Source organism: Hypomesus nipponensis, chromosome 17 (genome assembly GCF_054491055.1).
Source record: "Hypomesus nipponensis isolate SF chromosome 17, ASM5449105v1, whole genome shotgun sequence".
Classification (NCBI taxonomy): domain Eukaryota; kingdom Metazoa; phylum Chordata; class Actinopteri; order Osmeriformes; family Osmeridae; genus Hypomesus; species Hypomesus nipponensis.
Genome location: NC_140377.1, coordinates 6,444,972 through 6,465,805, shown reverse-complemented (window position 1 = coordinate 6,465,805; position 20,834 = coordinate 6,444,972). Strand labels below are relative to the sequence as shown.

Below are 20,834 nucleotides of genomic sequence, written 5' to 3'. Positions count from 1 at the left end.
GGCTCACACACACACAAACACATATGCAAATAACACAAACACACACACCTCAAACTTCTGCCGGAGCTCCTCATTGCCCTCCTCTCCCTCTGGGGGCACGGGGACGTTGAAGTACTCTCCTTCCTCCTGAGACAACAGTTTAAACCTGAGAGAGAGAGAGAGAGAGAGAGAGAGAGAGAGAGGGAGGGAGGGAGGGAGGGAGGGAGGGAGGGAGGGAGGGAGGGAGGGAGGGAGGGAGGGAGGGAGGGAGGGAGGGAGGGAGGGAGGGAGGGAGGGAGGGAGGGAGGGAGGGAGGGAGGGAGGGAGGGAGGGAGGGAGGGAGGGAGGGAGGGAGGGAGGGAGGGAGGGAGGGAGGGAGGATGTTAGCCAATATTCTTATGAGAGAGACAGAAAACGCATTAACATAGATTCTTAGTTAGTTTCAGAGACTTCAAGATTTCATCAAAGATTCACTGTATATTTGCGCGCAGTTCTCTCTAGTTAGTCAATAACTAGTTCGAGTCGTACGGTACTTAGTGCAGTACCATACATTAGCAGAGTACCAAACCCTAGTTAGTCAGGGGCAACCAGTATTAAACTAGTCGGCAACATCAGATACTCTGAGAACCGACATCCGACGTCTCCTCATGCCAGATTCTCATGACATCCCTCTCTTCCTGCTTGCCCCATCCATCTCTTTCTCTTTCCATTCCCCCCTCCTCGTCGTCTCTCTCTTCTCCCTTCAGTCGTCCTCTCATGTGTGGTCCCTGACGCCGCCAGGAGGCACGGGGCCTTTGGAGCTCCGCACAGATGGAGCAGGAACAGAAGAACACACACATTCTCACACACTCTCTTTCTCTCAGACACACACACACACACACGCAGGGACGCACACACATTGTGTCTCTCTCTTTCTCTCACAAACACACGCAAACTTCCCCCACACACACACTGTCGCACACATGCACAAACTTCTTACGCACGCACACACACACAGACACACTCACACAGACTATATCAGATTTTTAATGGCATCTCTCCCACTCCACCTCAAATGCTGGCATCTCATTAAAAAGCTCGACATGGTCGTGTCAGCAATATGAGAGAGAAAGAGAGAGAGACAGAGGGAATGACAGCGAGAAAGAAAGGGAGGAGTAGAGAGGTGCAGGGATGCACTGGCACTGAGCTGCACCAGCACGATAAGGAGTGGTGTTTCTCCTGCAGGGTAGAGGGGAGGAGGAGGTCAAAGACAGGAGGAGGAGAGGGGAATAGAGAAAGTGGGAGAGAAAACAGAGGAGGGAGGAGCAGAGGAGAGGAGGAGGTCAGAGAGAGTAGAGGAGGTCAGAGATAGGAGAGGAGGAGGGAGGAGGCTGGCGAGAGGAGCAGAAAAGGGAGGTGATTCTCCGGCAGAGCGGTGGTGCCAAGTCGCCACCAGTCACCACCCCCCCCCCCCCCACACACACACATCCCAACACTCACAGCCTGTACGGCGTACCACTCTCCCCTCCTCCCTCCACCTCACCACCCCTCACGTCCCCTCCCCTCCTCCCTCCACCTCACCACCCCTCACGTCCCCTCCCCTCCTCCCTCTACCCCCACTCATGTCCCCTCTCTCTCCTCCCCACCGACCCCCATGTCCCCTCCTCCCTCCGTCTCACCATCCTTCCACGCCCTGCTTCTGCAGCTCGGAGATGCCGAAGGACAGAGAGCCCATGAAGTCGTTCCTGGAGGTCAGGTCCCAGTCCCAGATCTCCACAGACAGGCGACGGTCCTTATCAGACTCCTTCAGGTTACTGCGGGACAGAGGAGAGGAAGGAGAGAGGGATTTGAGAAGGAGGAGTGGAAGGAGTGGGGGATGTGAGGAGGAGGTGGAGAGGAAGCAGGGCAGGATAGAGGGAGTATGAGGGGAGGGAGGGAGAGAGATGGGTAGGGAAAGAGATAAGCGGGAAGAGAGGTGGAGAGGTCCAGACTTACAATTTGAAGGTTTCGTTCCAGGTGGGGTTGAGGCAGCACTTGATGGTCTTGGTCTTCTGCTTGCTCTCACTCTTGGGGTCTGGGATCAGCTTGAGCTTCACGTAAGGGTCCGACAGGCCATTAGGGTCCATAGGAACCAGGTTCTTACCCTCCCCGACTAGTGGGAGGGAGAGAGAGGGGGTGGGGGGGAGAAAGGGGGAGGGATGGGGAGAGAGGGGGAGGGATGGGGAGAGAGAAAGGGGGAGGGAGAGAGGGAGACAGACAGGGAGCATCGAAGCAAGGGAGAGACAGAGGGAGGAAGAGATGAAGAAAGGGTTAGATAGAGTAGATGGAAAGAGGGAGAGAGAGAGAGAGAGAGAGAGAGAGAGAGAGAGTGAGAGAGACACACACACACAGCCATTGTGATCCCAGTCTCTCAGAGCCAGAGACAGTAGAGCAGAGAGGCCAGAGCTTCATATTTATGTGGCGAGATGAAGGTTGCCGGTTCCAACACTAATCTCCTTTTGTGTCTTGCTCTTAAGGCAGTGTTATTGGATTCTGCTAGCGTACGTCTCCTGTGAGAGGGCTGTGTGCGATGTGTGTGTGTGTGTGTGCCTGAGTGTGTGTGTGTCCTGTGTGAAAGGCCAAGAAGGCAGCCGACCAACTGCCTCTGGTAATTGGATGTGACCTAAGAACTTGACCAGCAACAACAATTATTCACACAATCACACACACCATACACACACACACACACACGTACACGCTCACACACAGAGCAATACACTCGAGTTCCTGAACACATTGTGTAACACGCACGTCGGCACACAGACATATATACAGCAGCACACATAGTTTCACACACACAGACACAAGGACATGTTCTCAGTACAGGGCTTGATGTAACTCAATAATGAATGTGCATAATGGTGGCGTGCGGGAGACATGACAGGTAGAGACTGAGAGACAGACGTAGAAGGGAAGTGCCATGAACTACCGGTCTGAACCAACCTGTTCCATTAGTATTATATACAGCGTGTTCAACTGACCAGCAACTACAAGTGGGCTGACAGTTAGGAGCTAAAGACCAACAGCAGAGGGACTTGTGTCCCCTGAGCCACAAAAGGCTCCTTGACTATTGAACAGAGTTCAATGGAAGGCCTCTATTTACAGTTAGTCCAGGTCTATAGTTTAGTTTAGGCCTTACTCTGTTTAGTTAAGGACTAAATGACTAGTTTAGTAAAGGTATTAGCCTGTGTCCAGGACCTGTGTCCACAGTGTAGTGATCTTATCTTTTAATTAAAATATATGTTTCATAATGTCTTGTCAGTCAGGACCACATAGCAGTGTCAATACCAATTCATGTTTTAGTTGGATTCAGAAAAGACCTGCACTGTCATACAGTGTCATACACTTCCTTAAAAAACTTGGAATGAATCTCTATAAGAACACTTTTCTTTGTGGAAGGGATGATAATGGCACCACACTTCCCCCTGTGGACAGATGTCAGTACTGCACCCCAGTGGCCATTCTCTACCTCCTGTGAGTGACAGCCCAATAGTGATTTTCCGCATGTGGCTGTGTGATTTTTTCAGCAACAAAAAAAAGAGTTTGGGAGAGTGTCTACAGAGAGTACATGTCTTGCCTGTAACTATCTTTCTGGTTTAAATTCCTTTGGCAACAATATCGGCAACAGAAGCAGGACTGACTGAGAAGAGAGGTGAAACTGTGAAACTTGGATTTATGGTAAAAAAGGACCCCTACCACTTTGACTCTCTCACTCTCTCTCTTTCTCTCTCTTTCTCCCCTCCATCCCTCACACTCTCTCCCCTCAATCTCTGTTATTAGGTTATCAGGAGCGTGGGAACTTAGGCTCAGAAAAAGTCCTCAGACAGCATCTGTCCCATAGGCCAGAAAGAGACAGAGAGCTTTACTTCCACCCAGAGGCATATTGCGGTACTACAGCAGCGGGAATCCTGGCTGCACTGTAAGCGCTCCACCACTAGACGGAGACAAAGACTGATTTCCACAGACATCCTCTCGTCTATCTATAGCACCTCGATGGAATACACATTCCCGCCTGATGCCAGTTTGAGAAGCCTGGGGAAATGCTTATGTATAGTCAATACTGGGCGCATATGCTGGTGTAGTACCATTTTTCTTTGTGCGTGCCTCTGTGAGTGTGTGTTTCTTGTGTGAGAGTGCCCCAGGATTATTCCACGTACACTGTGTGTGTGGGGGTGTACTCACTGGTGGCGGTCAGTACGTTGTTGACGATCTGGGCGGTGATCTGCAGGCGTCCCCTCCTCTCAGTGTGGTCTGTCCCACACAGACTGGGGACGTTGGCAACACACCGCTTGTGGATGTTCATCATACAGTCTGTCACAAAGACACACACGTTATACATGTATAGACCTCCCTGGAAAACACACACACACACACCTGCACTCTCACGCACACCTGCACTTTCACACACACACACACACACACACACACACACACAGTGTACGTACGGTCACATCTCATCCCCTGGTGTAGGAGGCCGTAGAGCAAGGATCCGCAGTGGTCACAGAAGGTCGGGCTGGAGTAGGTGTGAACTTTGAACTTGTGCTTGGCTCTGGGGTCCTGCAGAGAGGCAGGCGTGTTACACGTTGCCCGTGTGGAGACGCGAGCCTCCTCGCAAACAGATCCCCCACAATGGGCACGGCTGAGAAACACTGCGAATGATTTACTTTTGTGGAAACTCTTCTTGGGACTGCGACTTTACCCTTTTCCCCACTCCCCCCATCATGATAATGCCCCCTCTCTCTCTCTCCCCAACTCTAACTGCTCCCCTCATCTCTCATCCTCCATCCTCCTATTCCTTTATCACTCCTCCTGTAGCCCCTCCTCTTTCCAATTATTTTCTCCCCCCCCCCCCCTCTCTCGACAGTCTTTCCTCTCCTCTCTTCCTTTGTGAAGGACCTCTTGTGTTCAGCCAATCTAACATTCATAATTCAGTCACTGGCTTTAATAGGTTCGTGCGTGTGTGTGTTTGAATACTGAGGAAACCGATCAGATATGCTTCAACAGTGCTCAATGCTGTGTACATCTAACAATGAGTATAAAGGACCCATCTGCATAACAGTGCGTATGTGTGCGCGCACGCATGTGGGTGTATTGAACGTGTGTGCTCACATTTAAATGCGTATGTGTGGGTGTGTGTGTGTGTGTGTAGGAGTGTGTGTGTGTGTTTATGTAATCATATACAAAATCACCCTAGCACGCAGCTCAGCACAGCTAGTCCCCACAGTACAGTTACAAGGCAAGGCCAGATGAGGGGTTACAAGAGTCTACTTACACTATACTGGCACACACACACACACACAGCGGCTCACACACACACACAAGTGGTGTCTTTTTCCTGTCAGACCAGTGCTCACAGATCAACGGCTACTGACCAGGCAGACACAGCTGAGTCCATCTGGAACCTCCAGGCAGCTGAGCCATTTAAAGTAGAGTCACAGAGTCACAGACTTACAGAGTAGAGTCCCAGAGTAGAGTCACAGAGTCACAGAGTAGATTCACAGAGTAGAGTCATAGAGTAGAGTCACAGAGTCACAGAGGCACAGAGTAGATTCACAGAGTAGAGGCACAGAGTCACAGAGTAGATTCACAGAGTAGAGTCACAGAGTAGAGTCACAGAGTAGAGGCACAGAATAGAGTCAGAGTAGATCACAGAGTAAAGTCAGAGTAGAGCCAGAGTAGAGTCAGAGTAGAATCACAGAGTAGAGTCAGAGTAGAGTCACAGAGTAGAGTCAGAATAGAGTACAGAGGCACCACATGGAAGTCAGATGAAAGTTTGTGTTTATGCAACAGTTAACAGTATAGCATTTGCTCGTTAGCATTTGCTTATTGTCCTTTTCAAGCAGCTGTCATGTATCTAGGGCTGCGGTTGCTAGCTCTGGTTCCTAGCTGTTGCTAGCTGTGGTTCCTAGCTGTTGCTAGCTCTGGTTCCTAGCTGTTGCTAGCTCTAGTTCCCAGCTGTTGCTAGCTCTGGTTCCGAGCTCTCGGATGGTAAACAACCAGGGGCGTGGCCCCCGTGTCCCCCCCCAACCTCACGGCAGGCAGGCAGGCAAAAAAAAACAACTCCTGAACAGAAATGGTATAAAGCTGAAATAAATGCACTAGTACTTTTTGATCAAGTCGTCTTATGTTATAATTTGTCACTTAAGCTACAACCCCCATATTCGCAACATGTTGCACGACACCCCCATGAACAGCACAAGACACAAACCAACGTGCCTGCATTCTGACAGCGCTTCAATGGAGACTAGCAGCTAACCACTGGATAACGTTAGAAAACTGCTGCTCTGAGTGATGCGGTGTGTGAGTTTTAAAATAATCGTTTTTGACAATCAAGTCCCACAACAAATAAGAGACTGGCCAGAGCTGACCCCCCCAGAAATTATGTCCTTGCTACGCCCCTGTACACAACCAGCAGCGCGCCATTCACAGGGGTCAGGTCAAATATAGATTCATGCTTGCATTTGGCACGCCTCAGGCAGTATTGCTGTCACAGGTCAACACAATGGAAATGTAGCCTGAGGTTTTGAAAGAGAGGAACAGACCTCCGGTAGGTGGGGGTGGGGGGGGGCAGTTATGTACAGCTGCTCTGGTTCTTCTCAGTAGTAACTCAAACTAAACTAAAGTGCAAGTAAGTAGGGCGTGAATGCAAATTGGTTATTTGCGGCCCCGTTACAGCTTGTGTGTGAGAGAGTGAGAAAAAGAAGTAGATGAACAGAGTGTGTATGTGTGTGTGTGGGTATGTTATTTCTGTCTTCAGAAACACCTGCAGACAGACATGGATGGATGGACATTCATAAATGCAGGAATTGTGGGTAATGCTTGTTTCAGCGGTTGACTACACACACGCGCCAACAGTGAGGCCTCGCTGTGTCAGTGGTTAACTAGTCATGTCAATCTTGCTATCTTCACACACATCCCTGTCAGGCAAACCCGCTGTCAGCAGAGAGCCTTGAACCTCCATTTTCACAGTCTTACACTGGAGATAACTCAAGACACAAAGCCATGTGTTCACTATGAAAACGCTAATTAAGATGATCATATCGTTCATGTTTTTGTTTTTGTTTTTTTATGTGCGTGCTTTTGTTTGCCTTTCTATGAGTGTCCAATGGTGTTTGTTGTTCTTTGCTGACCTGTCCCCTAGACTACTCTGACCTGAGGCAGATAGGGGCGGATAGAGGGGGACTGAGGCAGATAGAGGGAGACCGAGGCAGATAGGGGGACTGAGGCAGATAGGGGGGACTGAGGCAGATAGAGGGGGACTGAGGCAGATAGGGGGGGACTGAGGCAGATAGAGGGGGACTGAGGCAGATAGGGGGGGACTGAGGCAGATAGAGGGGGACTGAGGCAGATAAAGGGGGACTGAGGCAGATAGGGGGGGACTGAGGCAGATAGAGGGGGACTGAGGCAGATAGGGGGGGACTGAGGCAGATAGAGGGAGGCCGAGGCAGATAGAGGGAGACCGAGGCAGATAGAGGGAGACCGAGGCAGATAGGGGGGGACTGAGGCACATAGAGGGGGACTGAGGCAGATAGAGGGGGACTGAGGCAGATAGAGGGGGACTGAGGCAGATAGGGGGGGACTGAGGCAGATAGAGGGGGACTGAGGCAGATAGGGGGGGACTGAGGCAGATAGAGGGAGACCGAGGCAGATAGAGGGAGACCGAGGCAGATAGAGGGAGACCGAGGCAGATAGAGGGAGACCGAGGCAGATAGGGGGGGACTGAGGCACATAGAGGGGGACTGAGGCAGATAGAGGGGGACCGAGGCAGATAGAGGGAGACCGAGGCAGATGGGGGGACTGAGGCAGATAGAGGGGGACCGAGGCAGATAGAGGGGGACCGAGGCAGATAGGAGGGGACTGAGGCAGATAGAGGGGGACCGAGGCAGATAGGAGGGGACTGAGGCAGATAGAGGGGGACTGAGGCAGATAGAGGGGGACTGAGGCAGATAGAGGGGGACTGAGGCAGATAGAGGGGGACTGAGGCACAGCATGGCTGTCCTGTTCTGGGAACAGGGCTGAGGCTGCTGCAGTTACATCATGGATCCCAAGGTGCTCAGAACAGCGGGATAGGAGGGGGCGGCTTTGTGTGTGTTTGTGTGTGTGTGTGTGCGCGCGCGAGACATGTAGCGTGTGTGTGTGTGTTGGTAGGATGGGGGAGGCTGACTACCTGGACCATGCCATTAGCAGCAATCAATCTGCCTCCCCAGGTATCAATATATATGGTTCTTTCTTCTGCAGTATGCACACGCCCCCTACTTCCAATCACTCTCCTCACTGGCCAAAGCAGTGCATGAATACACACATATATAGATATTATAATTTCCTGTTCTGAGCCAAAGGCTATCCCCAAAGCTACCAGGTGGCTGAGTGTCAGAATCAGCCCGTTGAACCATCAGGTATAGTTAGTTGTGTGTGCGTGTGTGTGTGGTGTGTGTGAGTGTATGTGTGTGTGCGGAGGTGGGGAGATGGGTGTCACAGGATATTTATAGAGCTCCCGTCTAATCAGGAACGGCGTGGGTGGCATCCATGACCAAACCACTGGGAACACGGGAGCGAGAGAGAGGGGGAGTGAGAGAGTAGAACGAAGGTTAAATCTTACCAAATGAAGAGTGAGATAGTGAGACGCTGAGGTAGTGAGGTAGCAAGGGAGTGAGACGGTGAGTGAGAGTGTGAGGGAATGAGAGAGAGTGAGGGAGAGAGTGAGGGGGAGAAAGGAGGATCATGGGGATTCCTCTGCTTATTTCCCATCCTTCTCTCCAGCGATAGCCCGTTTACTATCAAACCCTCTACCCTCTAAGTAGGATGCATTCTACGAAATGGATCTTTTAACCATGACTAAGAAAGAACAATCTGGCGGTCATAAGCCTATAACCCTGTCAGTCTAGACCCTGATGCATCCTGTCTGTGTGTATGTACATACGATTGAATTCTGTATGTGCCTCTAGTGTACTGACTGGCCTTGATGTTCTGTTTGGTTTGAGTGGGGGTTGAGTGTGTGTGTGAGTGTGTGTGTGTGTGTGTGTGTGTGTGAATATAGGTGGGCGGATGGGTGGGTGTGTGTTTCTGTCGATTGAAATTGGCTTTGCGTGGGTGTGTGTGGGGGGGGGGGGCGCTGGATGAAGGAAGAATATCTAATCAGATTTAAGATGGGGGTGGGGAGGAGAGGCTGCCTCAGTTAACTGAGCGACAACAACCAATCAAATCGCAGGATCTCTCAGCGATAGCAAGAGAATCAGTGACACATGATGGAGAAAACAAAGAGAGAAAAAAATTGAATTCAATGAAATAAAGTCCAGTAATCACCACAGCCTTTATAAATGGAACAGCTGGGCTTCAAACAATGAGGGAAAAGACATGCCAAAGATGAGGCGACTGTCCTCGGTCAATAAACATGTATACTAAACTACTTCACGAGTCTTCCGGTCTGAAACAAATTCCCCAAGCAGACTCAATTGCAATCTGGAGAGAGATGACAAACGGGAGTAAATATTCGGCTTCAAGTTCCGTGACCACCAAGTTTAGACCTGTATTTCGCAACAGAATTTAAAAAAAATCAAACAGAGGATGTCCGTGGTCCCTGTGGGAGGTTGAGACAGAAATGTACTTCCTCCTTAGCCTGAAAAGTTCTCCATACTTTGGCTCAAAATGGATCAAAAGTTTTTAAGCTGTTCACTGACTTTCAAATGAGAAGTTCTATTAATAGGCGAGACAGCCCCCCCTGGAGGGGCCAATATCTGTGCTTGCCTTCACCTGAAAGACACAGAGGGATTACGCCGAGAATTAACATGGTGTGGAATATATCCTGTTCTCACTTGATAACCCATCAGCTGTTTCATTTCACCCTAGCGTTTCATTTCACCCTAATGCTGTTATTGAAATACATTTTGTTTCCTCGGACCTTGGAAGAGACACACACACACACACACACGTAGACACACATGACACTCTGCCCTGGCCATATGGATACGCCCACCTGCTAACTCATTTAATATGCTGCTGCTGTAGCTTCCCACCAACAGTGTTTAATATGCCTGCGCTTTTCTCTCCCTCACCCATCTCAGAACAGATCCTCCTAGATCAACTAACCTTACAGTCTCTCATGTTCATCTATCTACTCTGCTATGTATTATATACTGTATATACTTTATATAATGTACAATTGTGTGGATAGGATAGACCGAGTCTCCAGGACAACTGATCCTAGAGCAGTTCTTAGAAGGTCTGTACCGTATGTAGGAGTAGCTTTCTCACCCCCTCCCTAGAGGCTGAGCTATGATCTGTGTTCCTGCAGGGAGGGAGGGGGGGGGAGGGTATAAATGTAGGTTTCATCCCAGCCTCAACACAGTCTCGAGCCAACAGAGCTCATTAGCCCACTTCTATAATTGCCGTGCAAATGTCCCCTGCTTTTTAAAATACATATCTGACAGGCTGGGAGGAGGCAGAGAGAGAAGCAGGGGAAGAGAGGGAGGAAAAGAGAGAACGAGAGAGAAGTAATGGGGAGGGGAAGAGAGTAACAAAAGAGAGAAAGACTAGAAAGAGAGATGAAGAGTAAGAGAGAGGGGATAGCGAGGGAGAAAAAGGGAGAAGGAGAGAGGAGACTAGAAAGACTAGAAATAGAGATTAAAGAGAATGAGAGAGAGACGGAGATCAAGAGCGAGCGAAAGACTAGATAGTGAGAGAGAGAGAGAGAGAGAGAGAGAGACAGAGAGACATAGAGAGAGAGAGAGAGAGATGGAGATCAAGAGAGAGAAAGAAAGAGAGATATATTGAGTCTGTGTCAGCCGCCAGGTCTACTTGCACCTGTCGGCAGTCTCCCTACAGGAAGTGCAGTTTCCCGCCCCAGCACACAGGGACCAGGGTCACAGAGTCACACACTCATTAGGAAAGTGACATTGCAATGGGCGGGGCCCATAATCAAGAGCCGGGGTCCCTGAGGCAAAGACGTATTTAAATGGGGGTTAAATATAACTTAATGATGGAGGGAGGGAAGGCTGGAGGGCGGGAGGGAGGGGCTGAGGCAGTACGGGATGGAGGGGTAGGAATGTTGTAGAACCTAAAATCTGTGTTTTTCCTTTGTCATAACCCCATTAGAATCGAACGGATGGAGGAAAAACGGAGGGAGAGAGGGGAGAGAGAAGGACTGGCGGCAGGTGAACGGAGGGAGAGAGGGGAGAGAGAAGGACTGGCGGCAGGTGAACGGAGGGAGAGAGGGGAGAGAGAAGGAAGCAGGCTCAACAAGTAGCCGCAGAAGGAAGAGTGCTTGAGAGAGTGGAGGGCCCTCCAGGGGGAGAAGGGGGCACCTGGAGGACCCTGAGGAAGGATGAGAGGCTGGAGGGGATGTCCTGTGGGTGCAGCTCAGGGATGACAGGGCCCATCCAGACTGTCTGGGCCCATAGTCTGGTCGAGCTTCATCAGGGGACCCTCCCATCGTCTTAGGTACACAGAGACTGTATTTGAACTCAGTATGGTGGTTATGAGTGGAGGTGTAGATTCATGTTCAAGAATTCAAACTGATGCACGACGGTATACTTGAGTGAAAATATCTAATTGACACGATTTAACCACAAAAGGTCTACATGTGATTGAAATGGGATATTCACAGCCAATTTATGTTTTATTTCTGTCATGTATTATTCATGTTTTTCATTTACAGCACCGTGTAACTTTTGTTTTGAATGTTTTTTGTCATAAATAACGCTTATGTACTTACTACGAGTGAAAAAGGTCTGCATGCGATTGATGTGGTATTATCACACATGCATGGAAAGGTCTACATGCGATCAGCATGATTGAACCACATGCGTGTGAAGAGGTCTCCACATGCAGCAGAGTAAAGGATACTCACGTCTGACGCAGGTCCCTTATCAGCACCCGGGCAGCAGAAGGTGACAAACTCATGGCAACGCTTGTGTACCACAAAACAACACACTGTGGATAGAGAGGGGGGAGGGGCAGAGAGAGAGATAGAGAGAGAGAGGGGGGGGGGGGGGTCAGAGAGAACTGATCAGTCAAAGCATACGATGATGTGCTGTGTCTGATACCATCTCAGGAACTCTCTTGACACATACACAGCGTTGGAATACTGTGCCTCTTAAGAAAAAAACACTATGACCTCCAGCAGAGAGAGAGAGAGATAGAGAGAGAGAGAGAGAGAGAGAGAGAGAGAGAGAGAGAGAGAGAGAGAGAGACAGAGAGACAGAGAGACAGAGAGAGAGAGAACAGGAAGGTAAAATACATACTTTACACACTTTTGATACTACAGCATGCACACACACACACATGCACAAATGCACAGAATACACCACAATCTGTACATAATGTACACCTCAATGATACTTCACTCCCACGCTACATCCTCTGCCTTTGCTAGCGCCACCCACTCACTGCAATGATAGAGCACACACACACACACACACACACAGACACACACCCCACCCACTCACTCCGATGATATAGCACACACACCGCCCACCCCCTGATACTGCCAGAGACTCTGAAGATAGAAAGACAACAGCACATGATAGTTGGTTGGAGAGACCGGGGGAGAAAATACAAGAAAAACATCGAGAAAGTGAGAAAAAATGGAAAGAAAATCGAGAGACAGAGGGAGGAAGAGAGAGAGTTCTGGGAACACTCTGTACAATATGTCTGTCTGTGCTGCTCTTTTGCGACCACACTTGATCCAAAACGTGATGGCTGTGTCTGCCTAAGACTGAATAAGACTGAGTCACTCAGACAGCTAGAACTACATTTAGGTCCACATGCACAGACAACTACAACCAATATATTGTCTACCCCCCTCCCCCATATAATACGTTTACAGATAGTAAAACAAAGTAAGCTAGTGCAATCGTGGAGAACTAACAATAATCAGACGCCTGTCTCCCCTCGCCACCCTTCAAATGGCGACCCCACCCCCACCCTGGATCTCTTCCCATGGTCAGTCTCATGTGATCATGGGAATTTCTAAATCATGTTGCTTAGGTACCTAAGCAACATGTCTTTAACACAGCGTCTTTAACACAGATCGTTTTTCAGTGACTTCATTTTGCAGACACTGTTTTCCAACAGACAGACAGAGGGGCTCTGAACCTGCGACCTCTTGATCTGCAGTCAAATGCTCTAACTACTGAGCTATACCCATACTTGCCCCTCATGGGATAGTAGAAGTGCTAAATGCCCCCTGTGTGACCAGCATGACTTATCTCTGCCCCAGGAGCTGGTGACCCTCAGCTCTGACTCTTCATTATTAAACAGTCCATTAAATATCCATGCAGCAGGAGCTTACACACACACACACACACTTCATAGACATATTTGTAGCTTTAGTGCAAGTGGTCACAAACTCTCTCTTGAGAAAACACACCGAAAAAACACAATTTCAAGACCCAATAAACAAACAAACAAACAATCCCCCAGACTCACCTCTTCTCATCCACACACACACACACACACAAACACACACACCAAACACACACACACAAACATACACCCTCTCTGTGTCAGTCCAACACCCTTTCTGGAGCATGACATCACAGTGGCTGTGAGTTGTGAGGGACTTGAGGTCTGGCTCGAGTTACTGCAAGTGTCTGGCTGGCTCTTATAGATCCAGTGTAGAATTACTGGATAGATCTTCTCGACTCCACCTTACCCTCGTTTTATCAGGAGTTCGGAGCTCGGAGTTAGGGGCTAAGGCCTAGGAGCTTGGAGCCAGAGTGTCGGAGCTAGGAGCTCCCAAAACGAGACTAGGTCTATAGTATGTGGCGGGGCACAATGGTGTTCTCTCGCAGCACGAAGGTCCTGGGTTCGAGTCCCGCTTGGAGCCTGTCGGGGCTGAAGTGGGTTCTTCTGGGCCTTTCTGTGTGGCAGTTGCATGCTCCCAAGAAGTCCTTCAGCTAAAGAACCCAAATATAGTGTGACTGGTGACTAGTCGCCTCCACCTTGTATCCATGGTATCTAGCCACATGACCTTGTTGCATAACCCTTGTTGATGACCACTACCCAATCAATACACAGCTATCCCAAGGTGCACTCTGTCTGTCAATAGAACTCCATGGGAGGCAGGGGAGAGAGAGAGTAAAAATGAAGGATGCGCTGATCCATTACTGAGTATTGGGCATGGAGGAGACACCATTCAAAATGTCAGCATTAGGTATTGGCTGGAGCATTGACCCCTAACTTTCGAAAAAATGACCCCAATAATCTTCTTTTGTCCTGTACTGTGTGCCAAATCAATCCAAATGTATTTGTATAGCCCTTTTTACAAGCCATGTCACAGAGGGCAGGTTGTGTGTACGTGTGTGTTGTGTGGGAGGTGTGACTGTTGAGCTGGGAGTGTGTTGTTGAGATGATGGCCCAGTTTTAGTCACTGCCAGATCCACTGGCCTGGTTCTGAATCCCTCCACACAAACATCTTATAACTCCCCAACCCACCCACCCCTCACACACACACACACACATACACCCCCCCCACACACACACACACACACACATACACACCACCCCAAGTCAAACAGAGAGGCATCAGATCACATCCCTGTTTGTAACCAATTATATCTCTGCTAATTACAGTCATAGTAAACTGGCTAATTAAAGAGACAGTAGAACACACGCATGCATGCATGTATACACACACACACGCCACCAGCTTACACACACAGACACACACACACTCAGCCATTGACAACTAACTTACTGGTAGGTGTGTCAATACACTTAAACGTAAAATGTGCAAAACTCAGTCACTCAGATCACAGTCAGACACCCCCCACACACACACACATAATGTCACATAACGCATAATGTCACACACACACAATGTCACACACACACACTTCTCTGTTGTGCAGAGGCCTGATCTCCTGCTTCTTTGCATCTTTATGTAAGACTTTTGAGTTGACCAAATTCACACTGACACTGCAACACAGAGGAATGAGAGGAGGGACAGAGAGGAGGGAGGGAGGGAGCGAGCAACACAGAGAGGGGGAGAGAGAACGCGGGAGGGAGGATATCAGGTGAGAGCGCCAGAGAAAGAGGTGGGAGAGAAAAAGGGAGAGGGTGAGATCAAAAAAAAAGGAGAGATCAAAATTGAGAGATAGAGGGAGAGAGAGATACGGAGATAAGTAGGGAGGAAGGGACTTGTCACACACTGAGTGTATGAAAAAGAGCAGCACATAAGATATGCTCAGAGAGCAGGAAGTCAATAGTTCTCCGGAAGAGATAATATTTGATCCTCACCTGAAGCATCCCCTGGTGTGTGTTTGTATATGTGTGTGTGGGTGGGTGTGAGAATGTGTGTGTTTGTGTGTGTGTGTGTGTGTGTGTGTGTATGCACTTACATAAGGAGGCTACGCGGCCTACGCCAGGGTAAAAATACCAATGATGCGGCTGGTGGAGCAAGGAGAGGGTCAGAGAGTGAGTCAGCATGCCGGTCCTGCACTCCTCTCCTCCTCCTCCTCCTCCTCCTCCTCCTCCTCCTCCTCTCTTCCTCCTCCTCCTATCCTCCTCCTCCTCTCCTCCTTCCCCTCTGTCCCCCATCCCGTTCTACCTGAACTCCTCTCCTCTTCCTCCTCTTCCTCCTCTTCCTCCTCTGTGCCCCATCTCTCTCTCTCCGTCCCTCTCGGCCCTGTCCGTCTCCTCCTGTTCATCCCTCTCTCCACTCCCTCCACCCCTCTTCCTCTCCCATTCCTGTTTTCCTGCCCTTCTTCCCAACACGAGGTGGACTTCACTGACCATTTACATACTAAGCAGGCAAAACAAGTGAGAGAAAGTGAGGCACAGGTAATGTGTGTGAGTGTGTGTGTGCGTGTGTGTGTGTGTGAGTGCTCTTGGCTTGGCTTCAGCTGCCTCTCAGCAGCCTCTCATCACTACACTTAGCTCTCCACCCACCTGCAGAACATGACCTGTACAGTTGTACTTTACCTGCCCCCCCCCCCCCCGCACGCACACACACACGCATGCACACACGCACACACACATGATATACTCACATGCACACAGTTCAATGTCTCTGCTTCACAAGCAATCGCTCTGGGACTCTGTCACCATCCATCTCCCCTCCTTCCATTTCTTTCCCTCCATCTCTGTCTTCCTTCCATCTCCCTCTCAACCTCCCCCCTCCGCTTCTACCCCAATCCCTCTCCACCTCCACCCCTCCCTGATTCTCTTGACACCCCCGCAATCCAAATCTGGTAGGCCAGAGCGGGAGGGAGGGAGGGAGGGAGGGAGGGAGGGAGGGAGGGAGGGAGGGAGGGAGGGAGGGAGGGAGGGAGGGAGGGAGGGAGGGAGGGAGGGAGGGAGGGAGGGAGGGAGGGAGGGAGGGGAGAAAACAGATCATTAGTGGAGAGGAAAGCAACAGATGGGAGAGGAGAAGTATGTGAAAGAGAGTCAGGGGGAAAAGATAAAGAACAGAGAGGGAGCAAATTAGAGATCTAAACAGGGAGAGAGGAATTGACGGAATCAATCGCAAGAGAGTGCACAGACACACACACACACACAAACAGACACGGACGCACGCACACACACACACACACACACACGCACCAACTCTAGCCACCCATGTGATTAGCAGTGAGAGGTTAGCTGATGAGTGTAGTGTTTAAGTGGCCTCAGAGTGTCATCATCAGCCCTGGTCTGCTGTACTATCTAATCTACTGATTAACACTAGTGGCAGAGAGGGAGGGGGAGGGGGGAGGAACAATGGGAGAGAGAGGGATAGGCTAGGTGAGGGAGAGAGAGAGGAGAGGGTGTGAGTAACAGTGGGATGAAGAGAAAGGGAACAAGGACAGGACAGAGTGGAAAGAGACGGAGAGGGGAGAGGATGGGTGTGAGAGGGCGATGGAAGAATGGGAGGGAGAGATGAAGAAGGGGAGGGAGAGAAAGGAAGGAGAGACAAGACAGGGAGCCTTGAAATGAAGGCACGGCAACCCAGGGTCACATCTGGGAGGTGTGTGTGTGAAGCGAGTGGCAGAAAGAAGGAGATTCTGATAGAGAGACGGAAAGAGAGAGGGGGAGGGAGACCGAGAGAAAGATGGAGAGAGCAAAAGAGAAAGGAAGAGAGGGAGGAAGACAGTAAAAGAGAAAATAGATTGGGATAGATATGGAGAGATGGTAGGATAAACGAAGATAGGGGAGAATGAAGGGAAAGAGAGGGAGAGAGGGGGAAACAGAGGGAGAGAGACACAGAGAGTCAGAGAGGACAGAGTGGGAGGGATAATGGGGTTGGAGTAGAGAGGGATTGTGGAGGATAAGGAAGGTCTACCTACAATTCCTCTTTCATCTATCTGTGTCTAATGTGTCTGACAGAACATACACACACATGAACACACACATCCACACACACACACACACACACACAAACAATGTCCTGTTCAAGAAAATTAAATAAACCGCAGAAATATCTGTTGAGGCATCTCATAAAGTAAAGGAGAGGAGATGTGAGATTGCTTAGCAACAGTATAAGTATATTCTTGTCTGTCTGTGTGTGTGTGTGTGTGTGTGTGTATGTGTGTGTGTGCATGAGTGTGTGTGTGTGTATGTGTGTGAGGAGACGAGAAAGTAAGACATTTTAGACAGCTGAAATGTGATGGAAGCTTTGATTCATATAACAGTCTCTCTCTCCCTCTCCCTCTTTCTTTTTCCATCTCTCTCTCTATATCTCTCTCTCTCACAAACACACACACACACACGCACAGTCTGTCACACAGGCACACAGCCCAAGAGGTTGTGGAGGAAGACAGAAAGAAGACAGAGAAAGAGACCTGGGATCACCATTCCCATATCCTTGTTGCTAGGTAACCATGCAGAACCCTAATGGGTTAAGGCATTTCAAGAGCAACCGCAACATAGTTCACTAGTCTGCCATCAGATCTCCTGAACACACAGAGAGAAAGAGGGTGGCTGGGGGGTTGGGCAGATTGGATAATTCTCCCCCCCCCACACACACACACTTCTTTTTTTTCAAATTCCACGTCATCTTCCAAAAGGAATATTGTTGTGAAGTTTGGGAATCCTCGCGTGGAAACATGCTGTCACTAGCAGGTGGTCTCCCTGTTACACTCATGAAGGATCTACACAGTATCAACCGTCAGGATTTCAACCAGTAACACAGGAGAAATCACAACCACACTTCCATATTTGAACTTCCTCTGTTCAACAATGTCTGCACTGTCTCTACACATGGACCTTCTAGGATCCAGACATGCACACGCCCAGGAACACTTGATGCCAATCCTCACACACACACACACACAGCACCTGGTATACCTGTACCATCTATAACACATGCACATTGCACACACCCACAAACCCACACACACACACACATACACAAACAGTACACATATTACCCTCTCAAGCTACACTTGGCACTTTTAGAAACCCGGGAACACACACACACTGTTAGAGTTTGAGAGAAAATATGGTCACTAGCAATAGCAGTCGATGCAGCGATTAGCATTCTGGCCAGAGGCCATGGGCTACATTAGCATCGACTGAGCCCTGAGTCCAACACTGCCAGGACAGTGGAGGTTACCATGGGATGGCCTACCCACATTAGCCACATTAGCATTGTAATCAAGACATGGCAAGCGATGGTGATAGCTTGTAGCGCTAACTGGAATACCGTATCTTCTGCTTATTTTATTTGTCAGTAAACTGCCTATTTGCATGTCTGTCCATCTCTCCGTCTCTGTCAGTGTGTCTGTCTCTGCCTATCTATGCTGCTGAAAAGGGCGTTCTTTTCATGTTGAATAATTGACTCTGGTCGATGTGAGGAGGTGAAATGTCACTGAGGTGTGACAGCGAGGCAGCCACAACTGGAGCAGCTTCGTACTGGTCCCAGGTCTGCCGGTGTGGCATTCCTCCACTCCTCAAAGCTTCAAGTAAATACGTCAACATGTTGTAACTCTGTCCACACAACACAACACAACACACACGCCCACGTCCACACGCACAAACACACACATCAAATAGCCCCGCCAAGGTCAGATACATCCGAAGCAGAGAAGGAAACAGCCATCGACAGGGAAACAATTTCATATTGTGAGGTCAACTCTCTCTCTCTTTCCTACTCTGTCTCACTTCGACAGGTGTCTGTCGGCAGTGTATCCATCCGCACAGTCCTGTACCGACCATTTCATTGGCATGTGAGTGTCTGTACGTGAGTACGACCGTGTGCACGTCACGTGAGCGTGTGTGTAAGCGTAAACGGTATTTAGGTGGGCATTTTGGGGGTACAGCCAAGGCCACACGAAATGGGCCACAGGAATACGCCCCAAAATACATGTTGCATACTGCACCATACAAATCAGTGTGGGTGAGGGTGTGTTTTGTGTGTGTGACAAACACTCCAGGCCTAAAGGTGATTGGCAGAGGGTCTATGAGGAGGGTAAGGACGAGACAGCACACAGCAGACTGGTGAGAGCAGCTCTTGACTGAACAGGAAGGAAGTGAGGGTTAGAGGTGTGAGAGGGAGAATACTGTCCGCATTTGTGTTTTTTTTCATTTGAATTTGTTGACTAAAAAGAAATGGTGTCAAATTCAAGACTTTCTATGCCATGTGAGTGTGCACGTGTGTGTATGTTTGTGCATGCATGGATGTGTGGGTGTGGATGTGTATGTGTGTGAATTAGACAGGTTTGGGTTCCTTTACAGTTTTCCATGGGCATAGATCTCCCCTCACACCTACACACTATCCCTCCCTCACTTCCTCCCTCCCTACCTCAATCCTTCCATCCACCCCTCCCTCCCTCCCTCTCTCCATCCATCCACCCCATTTACCGGTTCTCCATGGAACACTTACTCTATTTATAGAACCATCAAAGCCCACACCCTCAACCACACAGAGCTACCACAGAGGGGGGGGGGGGTACAGAGAGAGAAAGAGAGACTGTGAGAGAGAGATAGAGAGGAAACAGATCGAGCGAAGGAGGCAAAAACTGAAATCGCCAAGTAAGTTTGCACAAACAAGAAATTTACGATGGCAAATATGAGAGTGCTTCTCATATCTAATACCTCCTGCTTCAGTCAACCAAACATGAGTGTGTGTGTGTGTGTTGGTTGCATTTGTGTTTGTGTATCCGCGTGAGCCCACGCAGGTTGGAGTTGGAAGGAGGTGAGGAGGTATCCAGCTGACTAGTGTTTTCCTCAACTTGAATTGTGCACCTGGCAAACATGCAATTGTGTTTACAAACTGGCAGGTATGATAGGGAGGCTGCACGTCACACAGTGGAATCAGTCAAATCATCTCCCTCTCTCTCTCTCTCTCTCTCTCTTTCCCTCTCTCTCTCTCTCTCTCTCTCTCTCTCTCTCTCTCTCTCTCTCTCTCTCTCTCTCTCTCTCTATTTCCCTCTCTCTCTCCCTCTCTCTCTGTCTCTCTCTCTCCCACTCTCTCTCCCTCCCTCTCTCTCTCTCTCTCTCTCTCTCTCTCTCTCTCTCCCTCTCACCCTCTCTCTTCTGCTCTCGAGCTCGCTTTTTAATTGAAACTCTTATCCACCACTTCTCTGTTCGAGAATCACTAAGCCAGAAGCTCTCTCTCGGCGACGGTCTTTTTGTCTGTATCTCTTTTGCACTCCCTTTATTTAAGTCTGCATTCGACACACATGATAACACACGAATCAGACCACAGTTATATGTAAGCCACACCAAGGTCATATATGTTACCTTGGTCACACCACAGTCATAGAATAAATGGGTCTCCAGGGATTACCATAGTTGGACTGCAGTCATACAGTACATCTCTCCTAGAAAGGCCCATGTAGGACAGGGTCATACATGTGTCACCTGGATACACGACAGGCATAACGAGATAACAGAGGAATTGAAGATACAGTGAATGC

General features: G+C 49.4%; 1 protein-coding gene across 1 annotated transcript in view; it reads right to left on the bottom strand.

The window, feature by feature from the left end:
• The window catches only part of LOC146253194 (protein kinase C beta type), a 44,091-nt gene that overhangs the window by 20,409 nt on the left and 2,848 nt on the right, over nt 1-20,834 (bottom strand). The window contains exons 3-8 of the mRNA XM_084677182.1: nt 11,843-11,925; nt 4,443-4,554; nt 4,180-4,308; nt 1,954-2,110; nt 1,638-1,772; nt 49-145 (exon numbers count right to left, since the gene is read on the bottom strand). Of these exons, the coding sequence (XP_084533308.1) occupies nt 49-145; nt 1,638-1,772; nt 1,954-2,110; nt 4,180-4,308; nt 4,443-4,554; nt 11,843-11,925 (713 nt within the window). The remainder of the gene's footprint in view (nt 1-48; nt 146-1,637; nt 1,773-1,953; nt 2,111-4,179; nt 4,309-4,442; nt 4,555-11,842; nt 11,926-20,834) is intronic.